Source organism: Aplidium turbinatum, chromosome 10, assembly GCF_918807975.1.
Source record: "Aplidium turbinatum chromosome 10, kaAplTurb1.1, whole genome shotgun sequence".
In the NCBI taxonomy this organism is placed as follows: Eukaryota; Metazoa; Chordata; class Ascidiacea; order Aplousobranchia; family Polyclinidae; genus Aplidium; species Aplidium turbinatum.
In genome coordinates this window covers 24,077,089-24,096,865 of record NC_137481.1, presented here as the reverse complement: position 1 = coordinate 24,096,865, position 19,777 = coordinate 24,077,089, and the positions used below count along the sequence as shown (strand labels likewise).

At 36.4% G+C, this 19,777-nt stretch overlaps 1 protein-coding gene across 1 annotated transcript in view; it reads right to left on the bottom strand.

The window, feature by feature from the left end:
* Positions 1–15,441, bottom strand: part of LOC145777911 (DNA excision repair protein ERCC-8-like) — a 32,674-nt gene extending 17,233 nt beyond the window's left edge. Inside the window, exons 1-6 of the mRNA XM_082589269.1 lie at positions 15,246–15,441; positions 14,582–14,665; positions 13,595–13,684; positions 12,928–13,051; positions 12,238–12,319; positions 5,735–5,800 (exon numbers count right to left, since the gene is read on the bottom strand). Of these exons, the coding sequence (XP_082445395.1) occupies positions 5,735–5,800; positions 12,238–12,319; positions 12,928–13,051; positions 13,595–13,684; positions 14,582–14,665; positions 15,246–15,331 (532 nt within the window). The 5' untranslated portion in view covers positions 15,332–15,441. The remainder of the gene's footprint in view (positions 1–5,734; positions 5,801–12,237; positions 12,320–12,927; positions 13,052–13,594; positions 13,685–14,581; positions 14,666–15,245) is intronic.
* Between the last annotated feature and the right edge of the window lie 4,336 nt (positions 15,442–19,777).

Here is a 19,777-nt window from a genome sequence, read left to right as displayed (position 1 = left end):
TAAGCTGGTAAGTGCCCCCATAAAATTCATTAGCACAGGGGCCCCATTTGACCTTAATCCGGGCCTGACTGTACAGTTACAGGAACTGCTATCGTAAAAAGTATCACGTCGCCGAGCAAAAAATATCAATTGCAAATCCAAATACACCAACAAAATATTTTGCATAAACAAAAAAGAATTTCTACTGACAAACCTAACTGCCATAAAAGGAATTTAACCCGACCAACAAAACGTGGGATATGATAGCAATGAAATGTTGGATATAGATGACAGATATATACGACTTTCACCGTACTACCACAATAACTACACTTTGTCCCTTCTATAATTTATGTTGCTCTGATAGCTAGGATTCTCGTGAAGTTACGCCACAGCAGCAAAACGTAACTTTACTTCGATCCTTCAAGAACCACAACCTGTGACATAAAAAAAACTTTTTTATTATTAGAGTATATCATTTAATATGGGTGTTTCATTTCATCATATCATCAACGATTGTGCCATTTTTGGTTCATCAAAATAGAGAAGATATTGCAGATGATAACACAAAGGCGGCTTGCTCTCCAGTAGCTTCTTTTGTGGTCATGGCAACCATTACCAACCTGAGATGGTAAAAGGATGGGCCCTCAGAAAGAGACCTAGTGATGTAAAGAAAGGGTTCGTGTGGACCATGTCCCTGAACTGCTGTCAACCACGACCAAACTAACCAACAACTTATGGTAGAACTTGGCCCAACTGGTAGTTTAATAAGAACATGGAACAAGTCATCAAGGCATGAAGTTTTGTTCACTTAAACAATTTTGTATTGTAAGAACAGTGTAAATCCTTCGTGGCCAATAATAAAAATTGAGGCAACGAAACAAAAATACAAGCACTACGATTGCAGTGCTGTAGTATAGAGCAGTACCAATCAAAAATGAGCTCTCTGTGAACAGTAACATTAACTTGTTGGTGGACAATCATGCTACCAGTTCAATCTTTTATTCTCCCCAACAGAATTTTTTACAATAGCATCAGCAAATGCAAAGATTCCAAACACCGTAAAATCTCCATAGACTGCGAAACCACCAAAACAAAAGTTGTCCTGATGTAAAATTAGAAAATAAAATGCAGCCAAACATAGCTTTTCCAAAAACGACCAGTCTGGACTTCAAGCAATCAAGATCGAAAACTGTTACCAGTCATTCTCTAAAGTCACTTTCACTTAAGGTTTTCACAGCAAATGGAGACTTAGCATTACCAGATTTTGTAGGGCAAGTAGGAAAAACCGTAAGATTCGAAGAAATTAGCTTGTAGAACGTGAAAAAGCACATACAGCAAATAGCATCACGTCAGTTTACGATGTGTGTTAACGTGAACTGAACTGTTTGATCGTTTTTTTTCTGAGCTGGATGATAACTTTTCACAAGGGCCACACCTATGTGTGCATTAGGATGCGCAAGACATGACCAAGCGGAATTTGTCTTGAGCTAAACTTTGCCAAATTAGATTTAAGAAACATAACTTTACATCGAATGGAGGCAATGTGATGACGTCTTGTAGCAGGAACGATATAAGTTGCGCTCTTGTGAAGACAAACTAAATATTCCTTAGCATATATAAAAAGACTAGAAACTGTTTACATTGTAACAACCTCTCTGTAATGGCAACCTCAGACAATTCAAGAACCAAGGTAGAAAGAATGGGCCGATAGTTAATCGTGTTTGCAGAGAAGGATGTATTTCTATGTACTTACGGCGAACCATTTTTTGTCAATTTAATGAGAGTCGTCAACTCGGACTATCTTGTCTTAGTATAACCGTTAATGATTAGCCGCGTCTTGGTCAAACATAGTTGAAAGCAGTAAATAGTTCCATAGAATTTGTTCTGCTTGAACAGCGACATTTTGACCAATCGGTGATAAAGCTTTGAAAGGATTTCTAAGCCCAACTGACCTGTAGATCGCGTAGTTTGAACGCTGCATGGTGGGGAGATACTGTAGATTAATTTAGGGTTTTAGAGGTTGGTAGAAGAAACCGTCAAAATTATATGATTTTTACGAACACCGCTTTTTCATTTAAAATATCCTAAAAAAAGGACACTTTTAATCTGATTCACTTAAAACATTTCTGAAACGACACAACCTCCATTGCTGTCAAGTTTGCTCAGTAACGTTGCGCCTCATCATCATCCAACTCGGTTTTGTCCCCACTAGTGGGGTTAGCCGATTCTTTCCTTGCAGTGATTGCCTTCACTCCTGTTCTCAATCTTATTCTATCCGTTGCATCTTCTTCCTTTAGTTCGAAGTTTTCTACTTCATTCTTCACCTGTTCTTTCCATGTTCTTTTTCGACGTTCCTGTTTCCTCTTCCGTCTATCTTCAAAGTCAATGCCTTTCGAAGAAAACTTCCTCACCAGCTCGGTGAATAGTGGCCCTGCACCAGAAATACTGACGTACACAAGAACTCTTGAAGCAACAGCATCGATAATGGCAATAGCCTTGCCTACAAACACCGCTCAATGATGTCAAAACAGGAAGATTTTATGGGGATGCTCGGTGGCGTGACAAAGAAGCTGAATAACTTGTGAAATTCGCAGTGAAGTCAGAATTCTCAAGCACACAACATAAATGCCCAGGAGTTTTAACAACTTCCACCTTAATTAAGGCATGTATATATCTGAACGTAATTTAAACGTTCATTTGTCCTCTTAATTTCGTAAAACCCACAGTTGCAATACTTTTCCATAACAGCATGTAGCAAGCCACAAAAGTTTGCGCCAAGTATTGATTTACAAAATCGATATACGATTTGTACAAGAAACCCAGCAGGCTACCAAATGCGAACCCCATTGCTTTGCATACAAATGATTTTTGTCACTTCCACCTACCTATCAATATACAAAAACACGACTAATACTTGGTGTGGTAAACAGCCGCGAGTGATGTCAGGGTTACAACTGAAATAGAAAACTACTTTGTCAGCAACTTATTTTTTATTCATTTAATATAATATTTTCAGGGCACCCTTATCAGTGGCGTAACCAGATCAATTTTACTGGGGGGCAAGGCTTTTCCAGGAGGGGCAACATTTTCAGTGACGTTATAAACGAAGGCGATATAAATTGCTTTAAAATTTAGGTTAACATTATATTTTAATTGAGGCTAAAAGCTTAACTTTGGAAGGCTTTTTTGTACTGGTACTGCGCAGGTAACCAACACAAAATCTTGGGAAGACCAATTGAGTAGCTGCAAGGGGAATCTGGGGGGCCTCCCCAAAACATTTTTAAAAAAATTGCCTTAAACTTGCTCATTTTAAGAGTAATTTCAGCCTAAATCAATAGAAAATTCTGTCAAATAATGCTTTTATAGAGGGTGAACGCTTTATTTAAGTTATATGAAACCAAAACAGTAGGAAGAATAAATAGACTGGATTAGGCCTAATTGGTTGGTTCAATGGTAGGCTTCAGTACGTCAATAAATGCCTTTCGTACAAAATGCAACTCAGTAGTCTACTTATCTAATGTTCATATTCAAGCCTTAAAGCAGCCGGCGGCCATCGCCGCCATGGCCGCTAAGTAGTGCTTGAATGACCGCCGGTGCTACCTCCTCCGTCGGCCAAGTTTGGCCGCCGGTGTCTTCTAGCCAATTATTTAATTTCGAAATAGAATGATCGTGGATTAAATGTCGAAAATATGTAGTATCAAAGAGTGACGCAGAATTAGGTCAGCGCATCATAGTCACTACTGTTGTATTGAATATATCCAGCTGCGATCACCAGCGCTGTAAGTCTTGTTTGCAATTCCCGATGTTTATTTTAACGAAGTGTTAATCTGAAGTGCTAATTTACATCGGCTGGCAATATTGTCGTTTTTATATCGATTCAATGTTGTCGGACATTGAATCGTTGTTAAAAAGGAGAACTAGTTTGGTTGACATCCGAGGGGAAAACACGTGTCTTCATAGTTGAGAACGCTGTGGGTTAGTGACTTCACACCCGCAATGTTGACATCATAACGGAATAAATGGTCAGGTTTTATGAAAGGCGGTATGCAGTTGAAACAATTTACTGAGCTGCGAGCAGTTAAAACAATTTAGGGTCGTTAGATGGTCCCGCAATACCGGATTACAATCCCGATAAAGCATTTAATGCGTGGTACAACGATTCTATTGCAGGACGTCGCCCAGACTTCAACAACACTAAGTGATCATTTTAACATTGTTGCAAGTTTAATACTATTTACTTGTGCTATCGTTATTGTATTTTGGCCTCCAAGCACGCAGATTTGGCCGCCGAGAAGGAGCTCTAGGTAGGCCACGATGGCTGCCGGAAAAAAACACGAGTTTTAAGGCCTGATATTGGATTTGAAGTGTGCCTAGAAACAAGTATTCGAAATTATAGTCGACTGCTGGAGTGCTGGTAAGCAAAACGTAAACCACAAAATTGCATATCTGCACTGCCTCCGACTACTGATTTGTCGGCTGCATAGCCGAGTGGTGAGAGCGCTGGAACGGCAGTCGAAAAGGCGCCGGTTCGAAACTGCTCATGAGCATGCAGCTGCGTCTTTGGCAGGACACTTAAAGGCACGCCTGAAGGTGGACACGAACGAAGATTGGCTTCCTTGCCTTCCCGTCCACTTAATCTAAATCTTCAACCACCAGGTGTAAGCCTGGATACGACAAACAAACAAAACAGACTACTGATGCTGCACAAATTTAATCAAAGAAATACATCTTTTTAACAAACTTTTCTACAGCTTTTCAATAGCTTACAAGTTTGCTGGTCGATCGCATGTACAAAATACTTCAGGAGTGCAATGCCAATTACCGCCATGACTACGCAAATCCCCATAACTACGCAATGCCTATTACCGCACCTGGTTATACAGACTGCACTTGCTGATTCTGGTTTGGTTATAAGTTATAACTGAAGGAAAAATGCTATAAATGACAGTTCCTAAAAATCGCATATGCTGAATCAAGATGTCACATCATCAATTGTGACATATAGGCTGGATTTAGTTTTCAGCTGGATCAAGGAAAACGAATGTGTTTAAACGTATCTGGGTAAATTAGGCGAGCTACTGTACTGCACTATAGATACAGAAGTCCAATCAAAAAGTGTTTTCCCTGATTAACGTTTTATTAGCTGCATTTTCACAGGGAGGGGGCGATTGCCTCCCCTCCTTAGTTACGCCACTGACTTTTATTAATGTACGATACGCTACAATTCTACATTAAACTTCTACAACGGATCGACGCGAAACCTAGTGTTCTAATTTGGCACATTCAATTGCCACGCAAGGGCGATAGAGCGCGTCTTTTTTGCGTATTGATATTCCAATTCCACAGTAGACTGCTGAAGAAAATACCAACAACAAAATGTTTTCACTCGATGCCAACAAAAGAAACACTGGGATAGACAAGTTGAAACAAGTTGAGAGGAATAGTAAGTTATGAAGAAAGATGAGTCATATAGAGTGAAAGAGAGTGGAAAGCGAATGAGTGAATGAACAGATAGGCACTTATAATCAACTACAGTAGTGGTAGTAAGTTATTAGTAGTAGTCCAGTTTTAATCCGGTGATGTCCCCGTTACCGAGAGTGGCCGGATTCACTAGCGAAACTAGCGAAATCTACAAAACTAGCGAAAACACATACAACAAGCTTGTCAATGACAAGGTTAAATTTGAATTATTTTTTAACTTAAATTTGACAAGCATGTTAATCAGGCTTATGCAGATTACAGTCGTAATTACCTTTAAGAACATGCGCAGTAGAACCATTCCTCATGTCAGCTAGCCTCACGTAACATGAAGAGGTGGCTGTAACACAAAGAGCAATCATGTGCCTCACTGATTGGTGAAGTCATTACGCTTTTCATGTAACAAGTGCCACCAGAGATGAAATACCGCTCGATAACATTACTGTAAAATATACTTGGTTGATAAAGCTTTGGAAGAGAGTTTGCTTTGTTGAACCATAGAAAAATAAAACAAAGTAACTTCAGCGGGTTTACCATGATGTATTACATAGACAAATATAACATAAGGATAATTCCATTTATAATCAAACACCCCTTGTAACCACTAGTCACAGATTTTGCTTATTTTGACATATCTTATACATACGGTACTAAAAAATGATGAAAATAGCAAAAAAAAATTTTGAAATATCTTTATTGTGGGCCGAGATAGAGCGCTTTGAATTTTCGACCACTAGTAGGATTTTGGGAGCTGAGCACAGCCATTTTTTCATTTCGCACCTTCATTTTTTGGCAATAACTCTTTACCTTGAACGATTTTCATAATGAAAACATGCATTTTACCAATTTAAGACCCAAGGAATTCATTTTTGCACTTTAAATTATGCTAAGATGAACATTTCAAACGGTAATTTAGGTATAAAGTTTTTCTTATTTTATTTTTGATACGCTAACTTTGGGGGAATATTTTGGAGCGTTGGGAAAAACGTGCAAAAAAATTTTTTTTTTTTTCTTTAAACAAAGCAATTGAAGTATAATACTTTTACCAAATTTGGTTGATGTAAGTTTTGCATAAACCAAAATAATCAACTTAGAAAACACCAGTAATTTAACTTAAATTGTTATGAAAAAATGGCTATAAAGTTAAAACATAGGACTTAGAGCACATCAAATGCTCTTTGAACATCTTTTGCAAGTGTATTTGTGGACAGTGTATCCCTATTGCCTTAGTTCTGCTTTATTTTATTCCTTTGTCTTAAACTAGAACAGAATGACAAACTCAGTAAACTTATATGTACCGTACCATAAACATTGCAAGAGATCTCAATACAAACAACACAAACAGAAATCACTTCATTAACTTTTAAGGTTGGATGCATCAATAGCAGTTTTTTAAGTGGTTGATTAAGCCAATTTTCTGATTGGGTAATTAAGAATCAGTTTTCACGGGTCTGCTACTATTCGGCGAGTCCGATTCGGAGAGTTCCCTATTTGGAGACAGTCTTTTTCGGAGAGTTCCCTATTCGAAGATTTTTTGAATTTTTTTTTTTAAATTATTATTATTATTAATTTTAAAAATTAATTATTTAAAAATTATAAGTTTACTCTAAACTGCCACTTAGGTTTTAACTTCATCTTTTATGGCAAACGCTATTTGGCAACTGTGTTTTTTAGTTGACACGTTTTCGCTGAGACTTTATCTCATTAACCCCTATTGTTAATCATGAAAACTGTTGTTTTGATGTAAAACACATATTTTGAACTAACCCAGACAACAAAATTGGTCATTTTTACATTGATTTGAACGTCTGCAGACGTTGAATCAATGTAAACATGACGGATTTTGTCGTCTGGGAAGGCACTCAAAGGTAAACACTGGATAAAATGCAAGAATGCAAAAGAAACGATATTGTGGAATAAAATACAAAATTCTCTAAATAAACAGAAGAATCGGACATACATCTCTCTGTTATCATTTTTAATGTAAAAATTCCTTTTGTGGTCCCTTTGTCTGGAACAAATAAACACTGTGCTGTTGAAATTTCCGATTGTAGTTTTGGTCTCAATCTCATCATCATGATTCGGAGTAAGATGTTTGTTAGGTGATTCACAAGGCTAATTGTTCTGTGGAGTGAGCATTCTGTTGCTCCGGTTTTCTTTGGTAAAGTTATGAATATGGAACGTACCATATCACTAGGGTCTTTCCGGTGTCATAAATATGATTTAAGATGTCAGTGGTTAGGTCTAAACCCCACTCATCTAAAGCTTCGAGAATTTCAACTATAAAAGAAACGATTTTGTGGAATAAAATACAAAATTCTCTACTGTAAATAAACAGAAAGCGTCGTTGGATTTAGAATTTTGTAATAGTTGAGGATTCTAATATATATATTCTAAGTTTGCATGCAGAAGGCGACGCAGGATACATGTCAATTTTATCTGAGCAAACATTAATAGTTCAAAAATAAATTTAATTCGCTTTTTAGTTTTAAGATCTCAATGGTTAGGTCTAAACCCCACTCATCTACAGCTTCGATAATTTCAACTATAAAAGAAACGATGTTGTGGAATATCCTAGTATGCGTATCCTAGTCAGATAAAGTTCTCTTTTCTACACGATTTCAACGTTTAGCGACGTTAAAACGATGTAGAAACGGCAATTTCTGCTGGTCGGGATAGCTAGGCTACGGTATTTCAACGTTGACATCTTTTTTTTATTCCCTTCATATCTTAAATTTTTCTGAAGGTGTTGCGGCCGTGCCAAATTTCTTTTAACTCAATCACTTATTCGGTCACAAGCACGTTTTAACGTTCGCGTTTTGTCGCTTCTACCTTTTTCTCGATCTTTGCTATGTTGACGTGTATTGTTTTTGATATGATGGTCACAAATAAAAACAACTCAACTGAACTGACATGACGAATTTTCATTTAATTGTTCAAACATTTTATTTCTATTTTCTCTGCACGATTTCAACGTGTGTAAAAACGGCAATGGTAAATAGGCTACGATACCCGATAATTAGAGCTCGACCGATATCACTTTTTCAGACCGATACCGATATTTATGAAATTTTTAGGCCGATACCGATATATATCGGCCGATATATATCAGCTACGAAAAGTTTGTTACCAACAAAGTTATTAAGCAACAAACCAGTCCAAGAAAGTTTATGCATTAGCTGCTGTAATGAAAAAATCATTCTTAACACTAATCACAAAAAAACACCGAACAAAAAAGAAACAACTCAGGCCTCGAAATTCGTTTTTGCTGACGGCGGACAAACGTGTCCGGTCGGAATTCTTCGCCATTTAAGAGGTATGGCTACGGTTTGTAAGGCTTTTTAAAATTTCAGCGAAGGCTTTCATCAGACCAACGAGGTGCGCTTGGAGAGTCAAAGCGCCGTGTAGCTGCAATACGCTGCATAACTGATTAACTTCCACCGAACAAGGTCGTGTGGCTTCTTGCGTCACAATGCTCTGGGCACGGGTCGGAAAACTTCTACAAAGTTTCACTAGGCTTTTTTTTTGGGGTTTATTTTTGCAACTTCTACAATGACGCTGCTATTTTCTTCTGTGCAAAGTTTCACTAGGATTTTTTCTTTGGGTTTATTTTTGCATGTCATATGAGCAAAAGTTAATTTTCCCTGGGCCTTTTCTTTCTTACTGTAATACCAAAACTTGACAAATTTTGCTGCATCTTGCTATGATAGCCTACTCGTATGATCTAATTTTGTAACGAATCTTGCCTTAACAATATCACTCGGAGATCAAAGCCAAACATTGTGACGTAAGACTTGAAATAAGTTGCGCGTGGTTAGTGTAGAAGTGCACCGGTACTTCCACCGATTCTTAGCGAAGAGTTCACCTTAGTTACGCTGATGCAATGTCACCAATCGTTGAAGCAACGTAACAATCGAACGTTTTCCTGCTTGAATGGAAGCTAAGGGATACAGTATTAAGATTTTCTAGATGCGCGCACTAGAATGGGCTGGAAATTATATTCTCGCAACAATTGTTCGTGCTATGCAAGCGCGTTTGAGCAACTTGTGTTTCTTCTAAAGGCACGTATGGCTGGTTTTGAATTTGCTTTTGCTGGCCGATGTTTATCGGCGAAAAATAGCCGATACAATATATCGGCTACACCTGATATCGGCCGATATATCGGTCGAGCTCTACCGATAATTTTCTATTTTGTTTTGCACGATTTCAACGTTTAGCGACGTTAAAACGATGTAAAAACGGCAATGATAATTAGGCTACGGCACCCGATAATTTTCAAAAAAAATTTCAAAAAATCTCCGAATAGGGAACTCTCCGAAAAAGGCTGTCTCCGAATAGGAAACTCTCCGAATCGGACTCGCCGAAACGGGCCATTTCGAGTTTTCACAGTACACAAGTATCTACATTCTACAAAAGGTCATAGAAGGTTTGTTCAATTTTCTTCAAGTCTTCTTTGATTACATAGTTGCGTCCAGATATTGTTACAGGGCTAGGAGGTGAAACAACACATAAAATATGCTCAGAAGGAACACAGCAGAAATCATCCCTCGGCCAATAGAAATATTGAGATGGTCCATGAGGTGCCATGTACTTGATGTTGACATCTCCTGCGTCCCTAAAAACTTCTTGCACCATGCCAAACCACCAATATAAATCGTATGTGAATGCAACATAGTCAAAGAGAGGCAGTAGTTTCAAAGAATTTGTGTATTCCAGTAAATTCTTTATCATCACTAATCCTATTACATGCAATACTGTGAGAAGATTTTGGTTCAAAATAATAAAAAGATCGTGTGCCATGTACAGTGGAGCCTTGAACCTACCTTTCTATTGTGTCGAATTCTTTCAAGTTCATTGCTTTGAATGTCAAAAACCTGTATGCCTTTTATGTACTCTTTACAGAATTTCATTAATGCATCAAAATCGAGAATTTGGTTTGAGTAAGGTCATTAAAAACTTGCTCTAATGGCCAATCATTTCACTGTGCCTCCTATTCCATCACAAGAAGACTTACCATGACTGGTGGCAAAAAAAAGTCCAGGAGCAATCCATTCCAAAATCAGTTTTATGATACCGTAACAGAGGTTAAGCAGGTTTTTGTAGTTTTGTACTGAGCTGTACATCCATCAGCAAAATATTCGATTTTTTTTATTTTTTCGTTTAGTTAAAGGCGTACAAAAGTTGTAATTTGTTAAAAATTTTGTAGACAAATCTAAATGCTGTATCATGGCACAAATCATCTGAAATAAAACACATAGATTGTTGGATCCGACCACCCTCGGGGACATCACCGGATTAAAACTGGACTACTACTACTACTGTTGGACAAATTTATCTTCAGAATTCTTGTAATAAAATGCCACTGGATGTATTGAGCATTGACATTCCAGTGGAATGATTGCACTTCATCTTGAACAACAAACTTGTAATTTTCTGCAATATCTAAAATAGCAATACAGCTTTCAAAGTTTAGTGTTTGTTTGCGTTCTGACAGATACTTAGCTATAAAAGAGTGTGCTGTAAGCTTGTCCACTGCTTGTGTTAGAATGTCTATGAAAGATGATGAAGAAACTAAGGTTTTTAGAGTTGATCGATCAGTGGACTGCCATTGTGTAGGCTATAAACAATGTCATCCTCAGATTCCCCTGCTAGCTTTTCTGTTAAAAATTGGTGTAAAACTTCTCTTCCAGGACAACTTTCACATCTATGCACCATGCACATTGCGCACATCTTATTTTCTGTGTTACATACAATCATGGACATAAAATCTTTGTAATTTTGAGTCATATTAGTAGCATTACAATAGTAAGATAGTGTTCTGGTGTTGTGTACACACACAGACTAAGTGTGTACCACTATGTGAGACGTTAATACACCACTTAGGGCACAAGTGTCACAAACTTTTGATCAGACTAGCTGTGTGATATCAGCTGAATAATAAAACATTGGTAATTTGACAGTGCATCAAAAATTCATAAAGAAACACACGATAATATGGCGGAACCCTACAAACATTGTGACAAAGCATCAGTTATGTTTCAATAATATTCATTTTTTTGATCATATGGGTTGATATTTTCTAAGTTGAATATTTTGGTTTATGCAAAACTTACATCAACCAAATTTGGTAAAAGTATTATACTTCAATTGCTTTGTCTAAAGAAAAAAAAAATTTTTGCACGTTTTTCCCAACGCTCCGAAATATTCCCCCAAAGTTAGCGTATCAAAAATAAAATAAGAAAAACTTTATACCTAAATTACCATTTTAAATATTCATCTTAGCATATTTTAAAGTGCAAAAATGAATTCCTTGGGTCTTAAATTGGTAAAATGCATGTTTTCATTATGAAAATCGTTCAAGGTAAAGAGTTATTGCCAAAAAATGAAGGTGCGAAATGAAAAAATGGCTGTGCTCAGCTTTCAAAATCCTACTAGTGGCCGAAAATTCAAAGCGCTCTATCTCGGCCCCCAATAAAGATAATTCAAAATTTTTTTTTGCTATTTTCATCATTTTTTAGTATGTATATATAAAATATGTCAAAATAAGCAAAATCTGTGACTAGTGGTTACAAAATTTGAAAAAATCTGATGATTATATATGGAATGCCCCATAATTAAAATAAACTCTAACGTTTTCGACACGTACGTGTGTCCTCATCAGGAATTACATATCTGCAATATACATAAAATGAAATTGTAAGGTAAATTTGACTTTGCACTATAACTGTATACTAACGACACTCCAGACTGAAAATCAGTCGTTCAAACAATGCCCACCTGCAATCAGGGAATGATTAGTAGCCAATGACGACAGGTGGTGATCGCATACAGGATGAGTGATCAGCATGGTCTCAGCAGGCTGGTTACATTTAAAAAGAAAATTAAAAGCTACACCATTACATTGCCGAACATGAACAACAATGGCTTTGATAAGACAAAATAATTGCCAATGTATACAGTTGAACTTAATGTATATAATAATATATTAGTAATTGTATCCTGTTTTCTCATTGATAGACATATAATTATAAATATAGACATATAAATACAAAATTAATTGTAAAAGAGACTGTTATAATAAATTGTACTCATGTACTGTAATTGTAATCCACAAAACCAAGCTCTTCTGTGTTACAGTTTACTGGTATATGGCAAAAAAGAAAATACGAGGAACAATGTTCCTTTATGCATTTTCATACCATGCAACATTATTTTTGAAAAGTAAGATTTTTGGCAAGGAGGATTATATGGTTATTTGACCAATAAAATCATAAAACAAACTGCACTGCTTCCTATCTGTATGTACTATGTAATGTATATACTACGTACATTTGTACAACGTACATAGGTCTTTCCAAAGAAAAATCTTTGTTCATGAGAGTGAGCTTTCTTTTACAAAATAGCTCAACAATCATGTTTGGTAGAATATAGATGCAAATGTGAAATACAAAGCAGTTTATTTCTTACCTTAAATTTGTTGGTATCCCAAACTTTAACTGTGCCATCATATGAACTTGTAACAAACATACCAGTGTCATGTGGATACCACTGTATGTTACTAATTGCAAGTGTGTGATTGTAGTTATTTTCCCTGAAACAAACAGGAAATATATATATAAGACAAATTAAAAGATATCCTATAAAACTTTCTATAGAAACAATAAACATAGAATCCAATTCAATAGTAGTCAAAGGACTGGTTCAATGCTTTGACAATAATTTAGAAAGTACTGGTGCATATCAGAAACTTGCATTCACCAGAGTTAAATTTTTTTTTTGCATTTGAAGAATTAATTTTCTTGTGACACCAGAGAGTTATAAGAGTCATTTAAAATTTTTTTGCTTTTTGCTAAACATTATGTCTCGTGATCTCCAGGGGTGATAATTGACTCTCAATCTTCTCACACCTCTTCTGAAAGGTTTAAACTTACCCAGATTTTACAAAACTTGATAATTCATGCAACTGTCTATATTCTGTTCAAAATGCTTAAATGCATTCGACTAGATCAGCTGTGTGGTAAGCAAACAGTCACTTGGCAATGCTGTGAGTCTTCAGACACCTGGTTTAGAGCAAAGGTTTAATCATTATGTATGGGAAGTTGGAACATGAATTACAAAACTTTAAAACACCAACCTTCGTACACTGGAAACTTTTGGCAAATTTCCACCAGAAGTCCACGCATTATAAATAGAAATGTTTCGATCAGTTCCAGCAGTCAATAAGCTGTATCATATAACAAAAAACAGAGATATGTGATTGTTATATCGCATCTGTGATCGCAGTGTACAGTGCACACTGTACAGTATGTTCTCACTATGAGCACCAAATAAAAAAGCATGAAAGAGAAAAAAATCAAAGAGGTATCAGTAACACATCTGTACATATTAAAGAAATATTCCTAATGTGTTTTCAAACGCTTTGGGTTTTTAAGATACCGTATCTCATTTTTCAAACACTTTTTAAATCTTTAATTTTCATGGAATAGCTTTAGCTTCAATTCTTCACATTGGCCACTGTCTGCCAAGGCTTGAAACTAGTTTTTTTTATCTTAACAGTGGCAAAACTGAGCATTACAAATTAGAACTCCATTTAACTGAAGAATATCAACCAGTGTAATGAAACACAGGTGCCCGAACTTGTGGGTGAGCTTCAAAAACATGATACAAAATATGACTTTACATATTTTGTACGTGGTTGTGGGTAAAGCTATAGGCGTAGTCTAAGGTTACCGTAACAAAATAATTTGGTTAAAACCTTGGTCTTTGTAAATGTCAACAAAGCATTTAAAAGCTGCAGTTGTGTTTGTTATTTCCATGTTATCAGATGATCATTGCTATAAAACTAAACAATCATGATTAAGAAGTTCACACTGCCGAATTAAAAGCATGTGCTGAACTTAAACTAAGTTTCAATACAATATGCATTTTGTTAAACAAAAAGTTAAACCTAGTTACACAAGAATAACTTTTTATATATACAAGGATAAACAGTCTAGAACAATAGCAAGCTACTAAAAGAAAACTTCAAAGATTATATATACAAAAAATTTGAACTGTCTTTTCAAAATTTAATTCAACAGCTTGAAAAAGATTATTAGATCCAAAATGATGTGACTCTCACTAATGGCACTCCACAGGGTCAAGTTGCATCGATGAAACATTAACAGAGTGTCCATATGGTCGCTTCTTCTTTGAAACCATTAATCTGTAATAATTATAATCTTTTAACAAATTACATAACATTTGTACAGCTACCGCAAAATGACTTCGGACCTTTTTACCAAAATTTACGCCAGGTTTGTAGCTGTGCGTTTTACATCAGATCATACCACTAACAATAAGCATTGTGACTAACAATGCAAAGATTGTGAAAAATGTGAACAAGGTTATAATAATGCAATATGACAAATTATTAAAAAAGGTCAATAGTTTTTATTAAAAAACTGCTTGTTTTTCTTGAAAATTTAGAAAGGTTTGAAGTCATTTTGCGGTAGCTGTACGAAATGAACATAAATGTAAAATATCAATGATTTGATGAATCAGAAGAAGGAATGACATAGGCCTACCTAGCAATAAGCAGCAATTTGTTAAAAGCAAAAAGTTATGATAAACTAGTGTTTAGTTTCTTAACTAATGTAATGAAGATACAATTTAGGAATTTTTCCAATTGAGAATCAACGAACTCAACAAGAGAGCTAAAAAAATGAGAATCTTTACACACTTTTAAAAATATTTAAAAGTGTGCAAAAAAACAATTTTTAAAAACAACTTTTCAAACCTCTAACCTCAACAACCTTTTGTGTTCAATTGTGGAGCGAAAAAACATGGGATGGCATTCCCCAGTTTGCATTGGATAAAGCAAACCTTGCATAGTGTGACACCATTTGTTGAGAGAATTGAGCTTACTCTAACTTACAACTCCTCTTAAATAAATATATACCAGTAGTTATAATCTATTGTATTTTTTTTAAATGCCTACCACCTACATTATAGGCTGGAAAAAAACAAAGGTGATGAGCTGTTTTATTTTGATAGACAACGTACAAGTGCAAAATAATTGACATGGCGAGAAGAACACAATAAACATAGCCAGGTCAGAGACTTTAAAGAACTGGCCTGCCAGACCCGTGGCGGCAGAGAGCGGAGTGATTTTGGAGTGGTGATGCACTCAAGAAGGAGGTCCACCAGCTTAGGTCTTGAGGACCAGGCTAGGTAGGCTATATACCTGTGGAAAGAATGTGTGGATCAAAAATTCTATGCGACTCATCGGCAAAATTTAGAATGGCAGAGCGGGCCAGGGAGACAGGCTTAGTTTTCTGCAAAACGAAAGAAGGTCGGCTCATGACGAGCCAGGCAGTCCGTCATGTGGGGAGGCTGATACCAACCGTTGTTTGATAGCAGGGCAAATCTCACGTCTCCATCACATGACCGTAACACTGTTACGTTTGACTCTTATACCCGGTTTGCCCATAGGCAGAGCAGATAAACTTTGGGGTCTCCCACAATGAAGAAAAGCTGAGCTACCGTCAACCGGGGCTACTTTGATCAATTTTCAGCGTTTTCGGATCATATCAGGGCCATAACCAAAGAGAATTTGATGGATTAGTGTTTTATCATAACATTATGTATTCTGGCTATGGATGTATGCATAGTGATTTTCGAAATCACTAGCTATGTTACCTGTGTTTTTTTTAAATCAAAATTTGATCAAAGTAGCCCCGGGTTGGGGCTACTTTGATCATAGGCCCAAACCAAGTAAAATAACTATGTAGCCCATGGGGTTAAATAACTATGTAGCCCCTCAGAAATACAAAAAATTGGAATTTTTAAACAATAATTAATTACTACATAATAATCAAAGCCCGTAATCCGTCAGGATCACCATTAAGTCTATTATACTTTAGTATAGCCTATACAATATACATGTATTGTATACTATAGTTGAATATTTTGTTCCTGTTCCGACCTCTCTTGCAGAACCCTCATGGGATCCACCACCACAAAAATATGATTTATATATCCATGAAGAGTCTATCCACGTACAAAAAAAATTTCAGGCGATTTTGAGCAATGATCAAAGTAGCCCCAAGTGATCAAAGTTACCCCGGGTATCAAAGTAGCCCCGGTTGACGGTATTCAAAGAAAATTTAAATCCTTGTGGGAGACAAAATTTAAATAGAATCTGGAGCAAAGGGTCAATTAATTGGTGTAAAAAAAGCTAGATGGGAATATATTGTATATATACTTTACCTACCTGGGACAGTGGAATGCCGGGACGACTCACTTTATTTTTCTTAGGGTGAACACCTGGAAGGTCACTGCACAAATCAAAATTGGCAGAATTGCAAAATTTTCTTTACTTAAACAGTACGTAAATTCATTCTCATCAAATAATAAGGTGCTCTTCCACAAGACGCCCTGTTGGTCAACCAGACAAAATGATGACGTCACACACATTGGAATAGACTATTATGAAGAAAGAAAAGCGGGGTGAAATTGCAATAAAACACACCAGGAGGAAATTGTCTCCCATTTATTGATTTGTTGTTCAATTTAAAGAAATTTGCGATCGTTGAAAAGCACAAGCATGGATCTAACCAACTAAGTTAATACAAAGTCCCAAAATACTACTAGCTCCATCTGGTGGCCACCTAAACTTGACCAAATTCAAACCATTATCAAAAGTTTATTTGCAATGATAAACACATTAAACGACAACCAAATAAAAGAACATGTTACTGTTTATTGAAGTGCTAACTTTTATTTTTATATCTTATTCAATATGCGCGCAATCGTTGTTCGAAGACAGCCCCCCAACGAAGCTTTTGACCAATGCATTTCAATAGCGAATCGATCGTCTTCCAGTTCACGCCTTGCGTGTTCACGATAATTAATTGTCTCCTATTTATTCATTTCTTGCTCAATTTCAACAGATTTGCTATCGTTGAAAAGCACAAGCATAGATCTAACCAACTAAGTTAATACCAAGTCCCAAAATACTACTAGCTCCATCTGGTGGCCACCTAAACTTGACCAAAATCAAACCATTATCAAAAGTTTATTTGCAATGATAAAAACATTAAACGACAACCAATTAAAAGAACATGTTACTGTTTACTGAAGGGCTAACTTTCATTTTTATACCTTATTTACTAAATGAGCAATCGTTGTTCGAAGACAGCCCCCCAACGAAGCTTTTGCCCAATGCATTTCAATGGCGAAACGATCGTCTTCCAGTTCACGCCCTGCGTGATCAATTGCGAATCGATCGTATTCCAGTTCACGCCCTGCATGTTCACGATAATTAATTGTCTCCCATTTAATCATTTCTTACTCAATTTCAACAGATTTGCTATCGTTGAAAAGCACAAGCATAGATCTAACCAACTAAGTTAATACCAAGTCCCAAAATACTACTAGCTCCATCTGGTGGCCACCTAAACTTGACCAAATTAAAACCATTATCAAAAGTTTATTTGCAATGATAAAAACATTAAACGACAACCAATTAAAAGAACATGTTACTGTTTATTGAAGGGCTAACTTTCATTTTTATACCTTATTTAATATATGAGCAATCGGTGTTCGAAGACAGCCCCCCAACGAAGCTTTTGCCCAATGCATTTCAATGGCGAATCGATCGTCTTCCAGTTCACGCCTTGCGTGATTAATGGCGAATCGATCGTCTTCCAGTTCACGCCCTGCATGTTTACGATCAATAATTGTCTCCCATTTATTCATTTCTTGCTCAATTTCAACAGATTTGCTATCGTTGAAAAGCACAAGCATAGATCTAACCAACTAAGTTAATACCTAGTCCCAAAATACTACTGGCTCTAACTGGTGGCCACCTAAACTTGACCAAATTTAAGCCATTATCAAAAGTTTATTTGCAATGATAAAAACATTAAACGACAACCAAATAAAAGAACATGTTACTGTTTATTGAAGTGCTAACTTTCATTTTTATATCTTATTCAATATGCGCGCAATCGTTGTTCGAAGACAGCCCCCCAACGAAGCTTTTGACCAATGCATTTCAATAGCGAATCGATCGTCTTCCAGTTCACGCCCTGCATGTTCACGATAATTAATTGTCTCCTATTTATTCATTTCTTGCTCAATTTCAACAGATTTGCTATCGTTGAAAAGCACAAGCATAGATCTAACCAACTAAGTTAATACCAAGTCCCAAAATACTACTAGCTCCATCTGGTGGCCACCTAAACTTGACCAAAATCAAACCATTATCAAAAGTTTATTTGTCATGATAAAAACATTAAACGACAACCAATTAAAAGAACATGTTAATGTTTACTGAAGTGCTAACTTTCATTTTTATACCTTATTTACTAAATGAGCAATCGATGTTCGAAGACAGCCCCCCAACGAAGCTTTTGCCCAATGCATTTCAATGGCGAATCGATCGTCTTCCAGTTCACGCACTGCGTGATCAATGGCGAATCGATCGTCTTCCAGTTCACGCCCTGCATGTTCACGATCATTAATTGTCTCCCATTTATTCATTTCTTGCTCAATTTCAACAGATTTGCTATCGTTGAAAAGCACAAGCATAGATCTAACCAACTAAGTTAATACCTAGTCCCAAAATACTACTGGCTCTAACTGGTGGCCACCTAAACTTGACCAAATTTAAGCCATTATCAAAAGTTTATTTGCAATGATAAAAACATTAAACGACAACCAAATAAAAGAACATGTTACTGTTTATTGAAGTGCTAACTTTCATTTTTATATCTTATTCAATATGCGCGCAATCGTTGTTCGAAGACAGCCCCCCAACGAAGCTTTTGACCAATGCATTTCAATAGCGAATCGATCGTCTTCCAGTTCACGCCCTGCATGTTCACGATAATTAATTGTCTCCCATTTATTCATTTCTTGCTCAATTTCAACAGATTTGCTATCGTTGAAAAGCACAAGCATAGATCTAACCAACTAAGTTAATACCAAGTCCCAAAATACTACTAGCTCCATCTGGTGGCCACCTAAACTTGACCAAATTAAAACCATTATCAAAAGTTTATTTGCAATGATAAAAACATTAAACGACAACCAATTAAATGATTGCTTGCACAGTCCCATTGGTCATTCAACCACCAGTTTGTGTTTAGCTTGTCTGAAGACATATCACAGTACAACGTGTACTTTTCTGTTGTGATAGCATCAGACCCAACCATATGGCTTAAACTGTCATGCCAGGTCCCACTTGATACAACTTATTCATAGTGTAGAAACTGTTAACAACAGTTACTTTGGGAGCAGAAAAAAGAATCAACTGACCTCGCCACTAAAT